Source organism: Entelurus aequoreus, linkage group LG15, assembly GCF_033978785.1.
Source record: "Entelurus aequoreus isolate RoL-2023_Sb linkage group LG15, RoL_Eaeq_v1.1, whole genome shotgun sequence".
Lineage (NCBI taxonomy): Eukaryota > Metazoa > Chordata > Actinopteri > Syngnathiformes > Syngnathidae > Entelurus > Entelurus aequoreus.
The window spans coordinates 57,901,551-57,913,771 of record NC_084745.1 but is presented as its reverse complement, the minus strand read 5'-3'; the positions used below and the strand labels follow the sequence as shown (position 1 = coordinate 57,913,771).

General features: G+C 43.7%; 3 protein-coding genes across 9 annotated transcripts in view; 1 reads left to right on the top strand and 2 right to left on the bottom strand.

Moving 5' to 3' along the window:
* Positions 1-907, bottom strand: part of atp8a2 (ATPase phospholipid transporting 8A2) — a 111,387-nt gene extending 110,480 nt beyond the window's left edge. For all 3 annotated transcript variants that reach the window (XR_009821226.1, XM_062021861.1, XM_062021863.1), the window contains exon 1: positions 597-907. Coding sequence is in view for 2 of the 3 variants with exons in the window: in XM_062021861.1 (XP_061877845.1) it covers positions 597-639 (43 nt within the window). In the remaining variant the exon portion in view is untranslated. The remainder of the gene's footprint in view (positions 1-596) is intronic.
* A 286-nt stretch (positions 908-1,193) lies between these two features.
* rnf6 (ring finger protein (C3H2C3 type) 6) lies at positions 1,194-7,221 on the bottom strand. 2 transcript variants are annotated; one of them, XM_062022144.1, is made up of 4 exons: positions 7,200-7,221; positions 6,410-6,547; positions 6,177-6,335; positions 1,194-3,255 (listed from the first exon to the last, which is right to left on the bottom strand). In XM_062022144.1, the coding sequence occupies exons 2-4, from the start codon at positions 6,537-6,539 to the stop codon at positions 1,610-1,612; spliced, it is 1,935 nt and encodes a 644-aa protein (XP_061878128.1). In that variant the 5' UTR covers positions 6,540-6,547; positions 7,200-7,221; the 3' UTR covers positions 1,194-1,609. The 2 variants fall into 2 exon arrangements, with proteins under 2 accessions (XP_061878128.1, XP_061878127.1); XM_062022143.1 differs by lacking the exon at positions 7,200-7,221 and adding an exon at positions 6,700-7,193.
* A 3,576-nt stretch (positions 7,222-10,797) lies between these two features.
* cdk8 (cyclin dependent kinase 8) overlaps positions 10,798-12,221 on the top strand; it is a 31,733-nt gene continuing 30,309 nt past the window's right edge. For 2 of the 4 annotated variants that reach the window (XM_062021860.1, XM_062021856.1), the window contains exon 1: positions 10,798-11,253. In XM_062021860.1, the coding sequence (XP_061877844.1) occupies positions 11,126-11,253 (128 nt within the window). In that variant the 5' untranslated portion in view covers positions 10,798-11,125. The remainder of the gene's footprint in view (positions 11,254-12,221) is intronic. The other 2 variants (XM_062021859.1, XM_062021857.1) reach the window with 2 other exon arrangements.

Below are 12,221 nucleotides of genomic sequence, written 5' to 3'. Positions count from 1 at the left end.
ACAACTAGGTGTACTTAGTAGTCATCACTAGAAGGAAACAACTAGGTGTAGTTAGTAGTCATCACTAGAAGGAAACAACTAGGTGTACTTAGTAGTCATCACTAGAAGGAAACAACTAGGTGTAGTTAGTAGTCATCACTAGAAGGAAACAACTAGGTGTACTTAGTAGTCATCACTAGAAGGAAACAACTAGGTGTAGTTAGTAGTCATCACTAGAAGGAAACAACTAGGTGTACTTAGTAGTCATCACTAGAAGGAAACAACTAGGTGTAGTTAGTAGTCATCACTAGAAGGAAACAACTAGGTGTACTTAGTAGTCATCACTAGAAGGAAACAACTTGGTGTAGTTAGTAGTCATCACTAGAAGGAAACGACACAACAATTAGTGTCAGGTGTGTTATAGCTGTGACTAGACTAAGTGGGTGACGTCAGAGGTTGGTGTCACGTGGTGTACAAACAAGAAGTTGATGTGTGAAGATGATGTTCATGTTCCAGCTAAGAAGACAAGTGTGCGCCATGTTGATGATGTTAGCAGACAGCAGCATGCCGCATAAAGATGCTCCTTAGGCCGCCATGACGACATGTGAACATCTTACCTCCTTCGCTGTGGATCTTCTTGGCCCTGCGGTTGAAATACATGTCTTGTTGGCCCTGCAGCCGCACATCCTCACGTCATCATGGAGGCGCTGTCGGCGGGACTGTGGAGCTGCTGGGGGTACACCAGGGGAGGTACCCTAGTGGAGGCACAGTAACGGAGGTACAGTAACGGAGGTACACTAGTGGAGGTACAGTAAAGGAGGTACACTAGTGGAGGTACAGTAAAGGAGGTACAGTAAAGGAAGTACAGTAGTAGAGGAATTACAGTAGAGGATTTGGAGGATCGCAAAATAACTACCAAGTTAGCTTCGCAAGCTAGTTCCGCCGCGCTTTCGTATTTCAAAATAAGACACCCTGTCGCCATGCGTAAGCTGATTTTCTTTGTTACAGCCTTTGTGGGATTTCTTCCTCATTTAAAAAAAACATACAACGTGAACATCAATTCCTTCATCAAAAGATTCAAACCGTAGAAGCTTTTACTTGCAAGGGTAAAGATTGTCGAAGCTTTTACTTTGAAGGGTACATCTACTTCTCTCCGAGGTAGCTATATCTGCCTTTATTGCCTCACGACACGGCCACTGTCATTTGGAAGAATAGTAAAACAGTGACGTCATCAGACCAAGTGTTTTATTGTGAAGGAGCAGAGGCTGGAAAGGATGGAACACAACACATATTCATGTCCTTCATAGTTCCTGTGCATCCAACATGGTGGTCAAATATGAATACATGTATTGCACGTCTCTCACTTCCTGATGATGGCAGGTGTGTGTGAGGACTCACCTCAGAGACATCACACCAGCGTTTGCTGTCCTGTCCAAGTATTTACACTCCAGTCATGTCTGAAAAAGTAGTGGACTTGAAGTGGGTGTGGCATGGATGATTGTTTGGCGCCCAATAAAAGACTTGATGGAGGATTCTTCAGTCAGCAGATGTTAAAGCAGCATAAATCTACTGGAGCCTATCCCAGTGCACCTTGGCACTGGACAGGTGAAGTGACAAACAGGTGTGTGCATCAGTCGCGGCGCGGCGCCAGGACGGGCTGCCTGCAGATGGGACAGGTGTTGTTCTCCGACAGCCAGCGGTCGATGCAGTGGATGTGGAACTCGTGTGAACAGGGCAGGCGGCGCAGCTTGTTGCCCTGGGCGTACTCGTTGATGCACACGCTGCAGGCGCGCCCCGCCTCGCCCTCCAGGCTGGCCTGGCCGTAGGAGCGCGTGGCCAGATGGTCGATCTGCTCCTTGGTCAGACCGCGAGGGTGCTCGTCGTCCTCTTCGTCGTTCAGCAGGAAGAACTGCGCCAGCCGCAGGATGGGCAGGGTGCCGTTCTCCACCAGGTTGTTGGTGTCTCTGCTGGTGGGGGCGCTCACCTGGCCCCCCCCGAGCCTGGCCTGGCCCTCCTGCTCCTCCTCGGCCCCCGCCGGCCCCACCCTCTCGGGGTCCAGCCCGCCCGAGCCCACCTGGACGGAGGCGTTCTCGTGAGTGGCGCCGCTGTTGGTCACGCTGACGTCCATGTGACTCGGGGCCACGCTCTCAGACTCCGCCTCCGTCTCCATGAGCGAGCTCAGCTCTCCGAAGCCGGTCATGATCTGCCGCAGGATGGAGCGCAGCGCGGTGGAGTTGGGCTCCCCCAGGCCGGTCTCGCTGATGCGCCGCAGCGGGATGCGGATGGTGCTGACGTAGGTGCGGATCCCCGCCCGCTCCGACCTGGAGATGGTGCGCCTGAACCCGCCGCTGTCGCTTTCAAACGTCACCGTGTTCTCAGCCACCCGGGCTCGAGAGCGAGTCCTGCTAGCGATGCTGTCCCGGTCTCGGTTTTCTCCGGGTCGGATCCTTCTCACCTGCAGGTCCAACATGATGGTCGGGTGCCGGCGGACGGATGAAGCTCCCGACGCGCTGGAATGGGATTCGTTCTCACGCTCGCCAGCCGGCTCCGTTTCCGCCGCGGGTTCTGCCGCGGTCTCCACGGAGACGGATCCGGCGCCGCTTGCGATGTTGACGATGCGGACGCTTGATGTGGACGTGGACGTGGTGACGGGGCTCCTGTGCAGGGGGGAACGACTGCGCCGTGACGCGGCCCTGCGTGAACGTCCTCGTGTTCGAGTCCTGCGGGAGTCTTGCTCCGTGGCGGGGGCCTCGGAGCCGGACTGCGGCGACACCCGGGGACAGTCCAGAGATAAGGTCACGTCATCGCGGCCCTGCGCCAGGCCCGCATCAGGGGCTCCGTGCGGAGAAGGTGCTGATGGATCGTGAGTGGGAGGCGGAGAAGCCACAAGTGCAGGCGGTCTGACAGGAAGTGTGCTGCTGCGTGTGCGGCGCGGCTGCATCCTCCTGCTGAGGGCGGGTCGGGGGGAGGGGTACGGCGCCGGCCGAGGCGTGCTAAACGCAGAGAGTCGCTGGGACGGTGCGCTGGGAGCGGCGGCGGGATGTTGCTCGGCGGAGTCCAAAGTGTCAGCGTGCTCTCCCGCTTCAGGATGGTCGTGGTTGATGTTGATCTCCAGGCTGAAGCGGAACTCCCCGCTGTTGGGGTTGGTTCGGCTGACAGCGCGCCACGTCTGGTTGCCGCTCTGCCCGCTGCGGGTGGCGTTGCCAGTGCGCCTGAAGGTGTTGAGCCACTCCAGTAAGGAGTCTCCGTTGGAGGTCTCTGGCTCTCCCAGGGCCCCTGCAAGGAACATGTTCACAAACTCAATCATCACCGATACGTTTCCCTATAGCCATTATTGGGAGGTGATATTCCTTTGCGAAACATGAATAGTATACAAGTTATTTAACATTATTTTTTAGCAAAATAAATGTTTTTTGCAGCGCTAATGTTTCATTTAGCAGCAACAAAAACATATATTAGGTGTGTCTAAGAAGAGCATCAATATTTCCAAAATACGGCATTTCTCTACATGCATGCTAATCAATGTTCCCTTAATTGTTCATGTGGGAGTAAACTAAAGCTCCTTGAGCATTGAGTGGATCACACCTGCAGCACACCTGTCCCAAACCTCACTAAATACGTTAAATATCTTATTATTGTAATCAAATAACTGCAGTCATTTCCATGAGATTATTTTCTAATAAGTGTTATTGGCCACTTACAATAACAACAAATGTTATTTTTCATGAGCTGTGTACTAGTATTGTAGGTCTGGGTGGGGGTCCTGCTTTGGAAATAATTTGTACACCTTTCAGATTAAAACATTCACATGTTGCACAATGAGATGTAAACACGGGATCACGTGTACATTCCTGTAATTTTCTGTTTGTAAAGTATATCTTTTTATTACTATTTCTTTAATATAATAACAGCGTTTCATGATTAATATTTATAAATTAAAATTCCTAATAAATGACAGGAGAATAAGCACACATTTGATTGGTAAGTCATAGTGTAACCACCTGGAATTACACATGAATAGAATAGAATAGAATGGACTTTATTTTCATTATATTTGCAAATAACGAGATCAAGGACTCCAACTTAAGGTGTGGTAGTGGAAACAAATATAAAATAACAATAAATAACATAAGTAATAAAGATAAAAATAAGAATTTAAATAAGCAGACTACTATCCAATAAAAACAATAAGCAATCCTGTACAATATATAAAACAATGTTCAATAAACTGTACAACAGGGGTACCAACCTTTTTGAAAGCAAGAGCTACTTCTTGGGTAGTGATTAATGCGAAGGGCTACCAGTTAGATACACACTTCAATAAATTGCCAGAAATAGCCAATTTGCTCAATTTACCTTTAACTCTAAGTTATTATTAATAATTAATGATATTTACACTTAATTGAATGGTTTAAAAGAGGAGAAAACACGAAAAAAATGACACATTTTCAAACATAGTTTATCTTCAATTTGGACTCTTTAAAATTCAAAATTCAACTGAAAAAAAGAATAGAAAAACTAGCTAATTCGAATCTTTTTGAAAAAATTAAAAAAAAATGTATGGAACATCATTAGTAATTTTTCCTGTTTAAGATTAATTTTAGAATTTTGATGACATATTTTAAATATGTTAAAATCCAATCTACACTTTGTTAGAATATATAACAAATTGGACCAAGCTATATTTCTAACAAAGACAAATCATTATTTCTTCTAGATTTTCCAGAACAAAAATTTTAAAAGAAATTCAAAAGACTTTGAAATAAGATTTAAATTTGATTCTACAGATTTTCTAGATTTGCCACAATAGTTTTTTTGAATTTTAATCATAATAAGTTTGAAGAAATATTTCACAAATATTCTTCGTCGAAAAAACAGAAGCTAAAATGAAGAATGAAATTAAAATGTATTTATTATTGTTTACAATTAAAAAAAAAAAATTTGTGAAGTGAATTACAATTATATAGTGCTTTTTCTCAAGTGACTCAAAGCGCTTTACATAGTGAAATGCAATATCTAAGTTACATTCAAACCAGTGTGGGTGGCACTGGGAGCAGGTGGGTAAAGTGTCTTGCCCAAGGACACAACGGCAGTGACTAGGATGGCGGAAGCGGGGATCGAACCTGCAACCCTCAAGTTGCTGGCACGGCCGCTCTACCAACTGAGCTATACCGCCCCTACTTTAACGTTGATTTAAATTGTCAGGAAAGAAGAGGAAGGAATTTAAAAGGAAAAAAGGTATATGTGTTTAAAAATCCTAAAATCATTTTTAAGGTTGTATTTTTTCTCTAAAATTGTCTTTCTGAAAGTTATAAGAAGCAAAGTAAAACAAATTAATGAATTTATTTAAACAAGTGAAGACCAAGTCTTTAAAATATTTTCTTAGATTTTCAAATTCTATTTGAGTTTTGTCTCTCTTAGAATTAAAAATGTCGGGCAAAGCGAGACCAGCTTGCTAGTAAATAAATACAATTAAAAAAATAGAGGCAGCTCACTGGTAAGTGCTGCTATTTGAGCTATTTTTAGAACAGGCCAGCGGGCTACTCATCTGGTCCTTACGGGCTACCTGGTGCCCGCGGGCACCGCGTTGGTGACCCATGCTGTACAATATACAGAACAAAACAAGAGTACTGGTGTTGGAGTTGCCCGACTTTTTGTGTGTCTGTAAACGCACCACTGGCCAAGTGCCTCATGTGCAGGTGAGAAAGAGCGAGCGGGTGCTGTTGATATGACAAAGTTTGTATGGCAGAAAATGAGCCGTTTTGTTGCATAGAAACTTTTTGACCCATGTTTTGGTGGTGTGTTTAGAAAGGGTTTTGCTCAATAAAGTGATGGATGGAAGTCATGACCTCATTACAGCGTCTGGACAGACGTTACAATCATTGAACAGTGATGAGGAAAACTCTTCTCTCTGTTGCCGTCATCAGTTACATTGAAAATTGTTATTTGATGTTGTGCGTGGTATATATTTGTGTGCACAATTGAGGGAAGGTGATACATTTAATACTGCGAGCATATATGTATCTGCCGAAGTATTGGGCCATTAGCAATAAAAAGCAGATCTTCTACCTGCTGCTTGTCTCCCCGCGGACCCCCTCTCCTCTCCGCTGGTTATATAATGTATACATTTAATACTGCGAGCATATATGTATCCGCTGAAGTATTGGGCCATTAGCAATAAAAAGCAGATCTTCTACCTGCTGCTTGTCTCCCCGTGGACCCCCTCTCCTCTCCGCTGCCGCCCTGCTGTGCCGGCGGCTCAGCGGCAGGCAAGCGCCGCTCGCTGCTGGGCTGAGACGACTCACGCTCCTTTGCGCCGTCGAGACGCTGCTGGAGCTCCTCGGCGGTCACCTCCCCTGAAAGTTGAAGTGGAGGTCAGAAGAGGAGCAAAGGAGGTATGGTTTGTTGATAGGACAGCCTTCCTCCTCACCGGGGGTCCCCAGCAGGTTGCTGTCCCTCATGAGCCGATACTCGTCCTCGCTCAGCTCATTGATGAAGTGATAGTAGGCCTCCTCCCTTCGAAGACGCTCCGCCTGTCTTCCAGGAGGGTCCATGGCCATAAACAGTGCTGGCCAACAGACAATTGTCCATGGTTAATATCACAAGTTTGATGAATACTCACGGACACATTGGCAGAACTATAAATAGACCATCCATGTCCCCTGGAAAAGCAAAGCCAGCAGACTGTAAAACATCACAAGGACGTCAAGTCGTCCTCACATTGACGTCTTCGTCGTGCTTGGTGGTTTTATTCGACACTAGCCTGTTTTGACAAGGCCACGTTGAAGGCACTTGTTCTCGACGGCAGCAGCCAATCAACGGCCGCCAAGAAATGAGCGACGGGCAAAGTGTCCAATGGAGGCCGGGCGGGGGCGGGACAAAGGCAAAAAGGACAGGCTCTCCATGCAAAGCCAGGCAAAGACAAAAGAATTGGCTTTTAAAAGAAGCGTTAAGCAACCATGACGTTGGTGGAATGTGTCGTGGCGGCCAGCACATTTACACCCGCTTTAGCCGACAACGAGCAGCTTTTTACTACGTCTTACTTGCTAGCCGAGTGCTAGCTGCTTAGCGCGAGTGACGAGAGCGAATAGCGAGCAGTTAGCGGAATAATGTGCGACATAGACGTCACATAAAGACTTGCAACACTAAGTCAACATGTGAGGCGGACACGGGCAAGCAGCAGAGTGGACGCAGAAGAGCTGACACAACACAAGTAGTACCCGCTAGAGCAGCTGGAATATGGAGGATTATTCCTTCTTCTCGCTTCCCAAGATGGGACCAGTGGTGTCACGCATAAAGGCTCCGGGTGGAAACACACTTCCCCCTTCTCTCTTCCCAAGATGGGCCCAGTGGCGTCACGCCTCATGGTTCCGTGTGGACACACACACATGGGCTTGACTTAGTTCCTGTCTAAGACAAATAACACATTTCCTTAGTCAATTAAACTAACAAAGAGGCTAATGTTACAGTGTTGAACAATTACAGTGCTAAACACTTCCATTTTGTAACCGACTCGTCATCACAAAGTCTAAATTAATACATGCAATTTGCGTGCACCCTCGGACTGTACATACATATTATTATATGCATGCACCCTTGGACTGTACATACATATTATTATATGCATGCACCCTTGGACTGTACATACATATTATTATATGCATGCAGGCTTGGACTGGACATACATATTATTATATGTATGCAGGCTTGGACTGGACATACATATTATTATATGCATGCACCCTTGGACTGTACATACATATTATTATATGCATGCACCCTTGGACTGTACATACATATTATTATATGCATGCAGGCTTGGACTGTACATACATATTATTATATGCATGCAGGCTTGGACTGTACATACATATTATTATATGCATGCACCCTTGGACTGTACATACATATTATTATATGCATGCAGGCTTGGACTGTACATACATATTATTATATGCATGCAGGCTTGGACTGGACATACATATTATTATATGCATGCAGGCTTGGACTGTACATACATATTATTATATGCATGCAGGCTTGGACTGTACATACATATTATTATATGCATGCAGGCTTGGACTGGACATACATATTATTATATGAATGCACCCTTGGACTGTACATACATATTATTATATGCATGCAGGCTTGGACTGTACATACATATTATTATATGCATGCAGGCTTGGACTGGACATACATATTATATTATCCATATACACATTTGTTTTGGCGAGACGGCCCGCCGGTACCGGAACACACGATGGGTCCGCGCATGCGCAAAGAGACCACGTCACTTTTCCTATGGTCAGGTTCTTCAACGTTTTCCCCTTTGAAGTGGAGGACATACAGTATAGTTGCATGTACTGTATGTGTTCTATTGTTCAATAATAAAGACATATAGTTGTATGTACATGTATGTACATGTATGTATTGTTCAGTGACGTGCAATGAGGTTCATGGCTGGTGAGGCACTGACTTCATCACGGTCAGATTTACAAACATATGAACCCTAAAGAGTATCTTATTCACCATTTGATTGGCAGCAGTTAACGGGTTATGTTTAAAAGCTCATACCAGCATTCTTCCCTGCTTGGCACTCCGCATCAAGGGTTGGAATTGGGGATTAAATCACCAAAAATGATTCCCGGGCACGGCGCCGCTGCTGCCCACTGCTCCCCTCACCTCCCAGGGGGTGAACAAGGGGATGGGTCAAATGCAGAGGACACATTTCATTACACCTAGTGTGTGTGTGACAATCATTGGTACTTTAACTTAACTTTAACTTTACACATACAAACTGTAGCACACAAAAAAGCACATTTAATAAAAAAATCGTTATGGTCTTACCTTTACTTATAAATGAAGTCCATGCGCAGCTGTTGTGCTGGATTAATGCACCTCCGCCGTAGAATGCACCCCCTGACGGGAGTGTTATATCAACTAAAGCCCACACTTAAAATTCCACGTGCAAGATTGAATCTATTTAAACAAGTTATTTAATAAGAAGCCAAAAAGTGCAAAAACAATAATGTTGGTGTTGGAGGAGTTGTGAATGAATGAAATGTGAAATCCGTGCTGCAGTCTGCAGGTGTACCTAATATTGTGGCCCAGCAGTCATTCACAACTCCTCCAACACAAACATTATTGTTTTTGCACTTTTTGGCTTCTTATTAAATAACTTGTTTAAATAGCTTCAATCTTGCACGTGGAAAGTTGAAGTGTGGGCTTTAGTTGATATAACACTCCCGTCAGGGGGTGCATTCTACGGCGGGGGTGCATTCTCTACCACCAGGAGGAGGGATTACTGCGAGCCTCAGCCAGTGCGTCTTCGCAGCCGTTTTATGATTGCTCAGCACAAGAAATACGTTACACACATACAGTTGTTGACAAAATACACTGTACATTATATACCTCAGCTAACTAAACTATGGAAATGTATAATATAATTCATATAGCAATACGCTCTCACTGCACAGCAGGCCAGCAGTTAGCCGAGTCATTGCGCGATCCATGTGAGGCTCAACTGAGTGACGCCTCAACTGGCTGCTGACTCACAGCAAGTCTCTTCTCAGTATTTGAACGGCAAATGTGAAAATTCAGCGATTTTGAATAAAAATAATCTAAAACTGGTAAAGTTAAATGGAAAATAACTTTATAGTATAATCACTGGGTAAATATAACAATTTAATAAATTTTTTTTGTTTTTACATTTTTTTTCTTTCCATGATGGCCGGTGAGGCTCTGCCTCACCTGCCTCCCCTGACTGCACGTCACTGGTATTGTTCAATAATAAAGATGTATAGTTGTATGTACTGTATGTATTGTTCAATAATAAACACATATGTATGTACATGTATGTATTGTTCAATAATAAAGACATATAGTTACATGTATGTATTGTTCAATAATAAAGACTTATAGTTGCATATGTGTTTTATTGTTCAATAATAAAGACATATAGTTGTATATGTGTTCTATTCAATAATAAAGACTTATAGTTGCATATGTGTTTTATTGTTCAATAATAAAGACATATAATTGCATATGTGTTCTATTGTTCAATAATCAAGACATATAATTGCATATGTGTTTTATTGTTCAATAATAAAGACATATAATTGCATATGTGTTTTATTGTTCAATAATAAAGACATATAGTTGTATATGTGTTCTATTGTTCAATAATCCATCCATCCATCCATTTTCTACCGCTTATTCCCTTCGGGGTTGCGGGGTATAAAGACATATAGTTGCATATGTGTTTTATTGTTCAATAATAAAGACATATAGTTGCATATGTGTTTTATTGTTCAATAATAAAGACATATAATTGCATATGTGTTTTATTGTTCAATAATAAAGACATGTAGTTGTATATGTGTTATATTGTTCAATAATAAAGACATATAGTTGCATATGTGTTTTATTGTTCAATAATAAAGACATGTAGTTGTATATGTGTTATATTGTTCAATAATAAAGACATGTAGTTGTATATGTGTTATATTGTTCCATAATAGAGACATATAGTTGCATATGTGTTTTATTGTTCAATAATAAAGACATGTAGTTGTATATGTGTTATATTGTTCAATAATAAAGACATGTAGTTGTATATGTGTTTTATTGTTCAATAATAAAGACATGTAGTTGTATATGTGTTATATTGTTCAATAATAAAGACATGTAGTTGTATATGTGTTATATTGTTCAATAATAAAGACATATAGTTGCATATGTGTTTTATTGTTCCATAATAGAGACAAAATAATAAAGACGCTCGTCAACGTTGATTGCAGCCGGGCTCTGTTTTACGACACTTTACGACAGTGCCTTGCTGGAATACGACGTGGTTCCAGAGTGAAGTGCGTCCGTGAGGAGCTGACACCGGCACGGACTAAAGTGCACCTGGATGTCACACCTGGACCACCTGGACCACCTAGACCACCTGCAGACCACCTGCACCCCCCGGGCAGACAGCAGTGACCCATGTGGAGGTGGTCTGCGGCCAGGAAGATAAGAAGCATTAGTGTTAGCCTGCTGTGTTAGCCATAAAGTGTGTTAGCCTGGTGAGTTAGCCTGGTGAGTTAGCCTGGTGACTAGCCTGGTGACTAGTCTGTCTGCTGTGTGTGTAGACAAGATGGACTATGACTTCAAAGTCAAGCTGACGGGAGAACGAGAACGTGTGGAAGATCTGTTTGAATATGAAGGATGCAAAGTAGGACGAGGAACTTACGGACATGTTTACAAGGCCAAGAGGAAGGATGGGTGAGTTACTGACATCTAGGCCTACGTCTCACATCCAACATCTGATCACATCCAACATCTGATCACATCCAACATCTGCTCACGTCAAACATCTTCTCACGTCCAACATCTTCTCACGTCCAACATCTTCTCACTTCCAACATCTTCTCACGTCCAACATCTTCTCACATCCAACATATTCTCACGTCCAACATCTTCTCACGTCCAACATCTTCTCACATCCAACATCTTCTCACATCCAACATCTGCTCACGTCCAACATCTTCTCACGTCCAACATCTTCTCACGTCCAACATCTTCTCACTTCCAACATCTTCTCACGTCCAACATCTTCTCACATCCAACATATTCTCACGACCAACATCTTCTCACGTCCAACATCTTCTCACATCCAACATCTTCTCACATCCAACATCTTCTCACGTCCAACATCTTCTCACATCCAACATCTTCTCACGTCCAACATCTTCTCACTTCCAACATCTTCTCACGTCCAACATCTTCTCACATCCAACATATTCTCACGACCAACATCTTCTCACGTCCAACATCTTCTCACATCCAACATCTTCTCACATCCAACATCTGCTCACGTCCAACATCTTCTCACGTCCAACATCTTCTCACGTCCAACATCTTCTCACTTCCAACATCTTCTCACGTCCAACATCTTCTCACATCCAACATATTCTCACGACCAACATCTTCTCACGTCCAACATCTTCTCACATCCAACATCTTCTCACATCCAACATCTTCTCACGTCCAACATCTTCTCACATCCAACATCTTCTCACGTCCAACATCTTCTCACATCCAACATCTTCTCACGTCCAACATCTTCTCACGTCCAACATCTTCTCACATCCAACATCTTCTCACGTCCAACATCTTCTCACATCCAACATCTTCTCACGACCAACATCTTCTCACGTCCAACATCTTCTCACATCCAACATCTTCTCACG

What these genes read in the sequence shown, in the direction of transcription:
- rnf6 (XM_062022144.1), bottom strand. Translation starts at nt 6,539, where the DNA reads ATGGCCATGGACCCTCCTGGAAGACAGGCGGAGCGTCTTCGAAGGGAG. An exon ending in CAACCTGCTGGGGACCCCCG is followed by an intron (nt 6,336 to 6,409) that starts GTGAGGAGGAAG and finishes TTCAACTTTCAG; the next exon opens with GGGAGGTGACCGCCGAGGAG. An exon ending in CACGGGGAGACAAGCAGCAG is followed by an intron (nt 3,256 to 6,176) that starts GTAGAAGATCTG and finishes TGTTCCTTGCAG; the next exon opens with GGGCCCTGGGAGAGCCAGAG.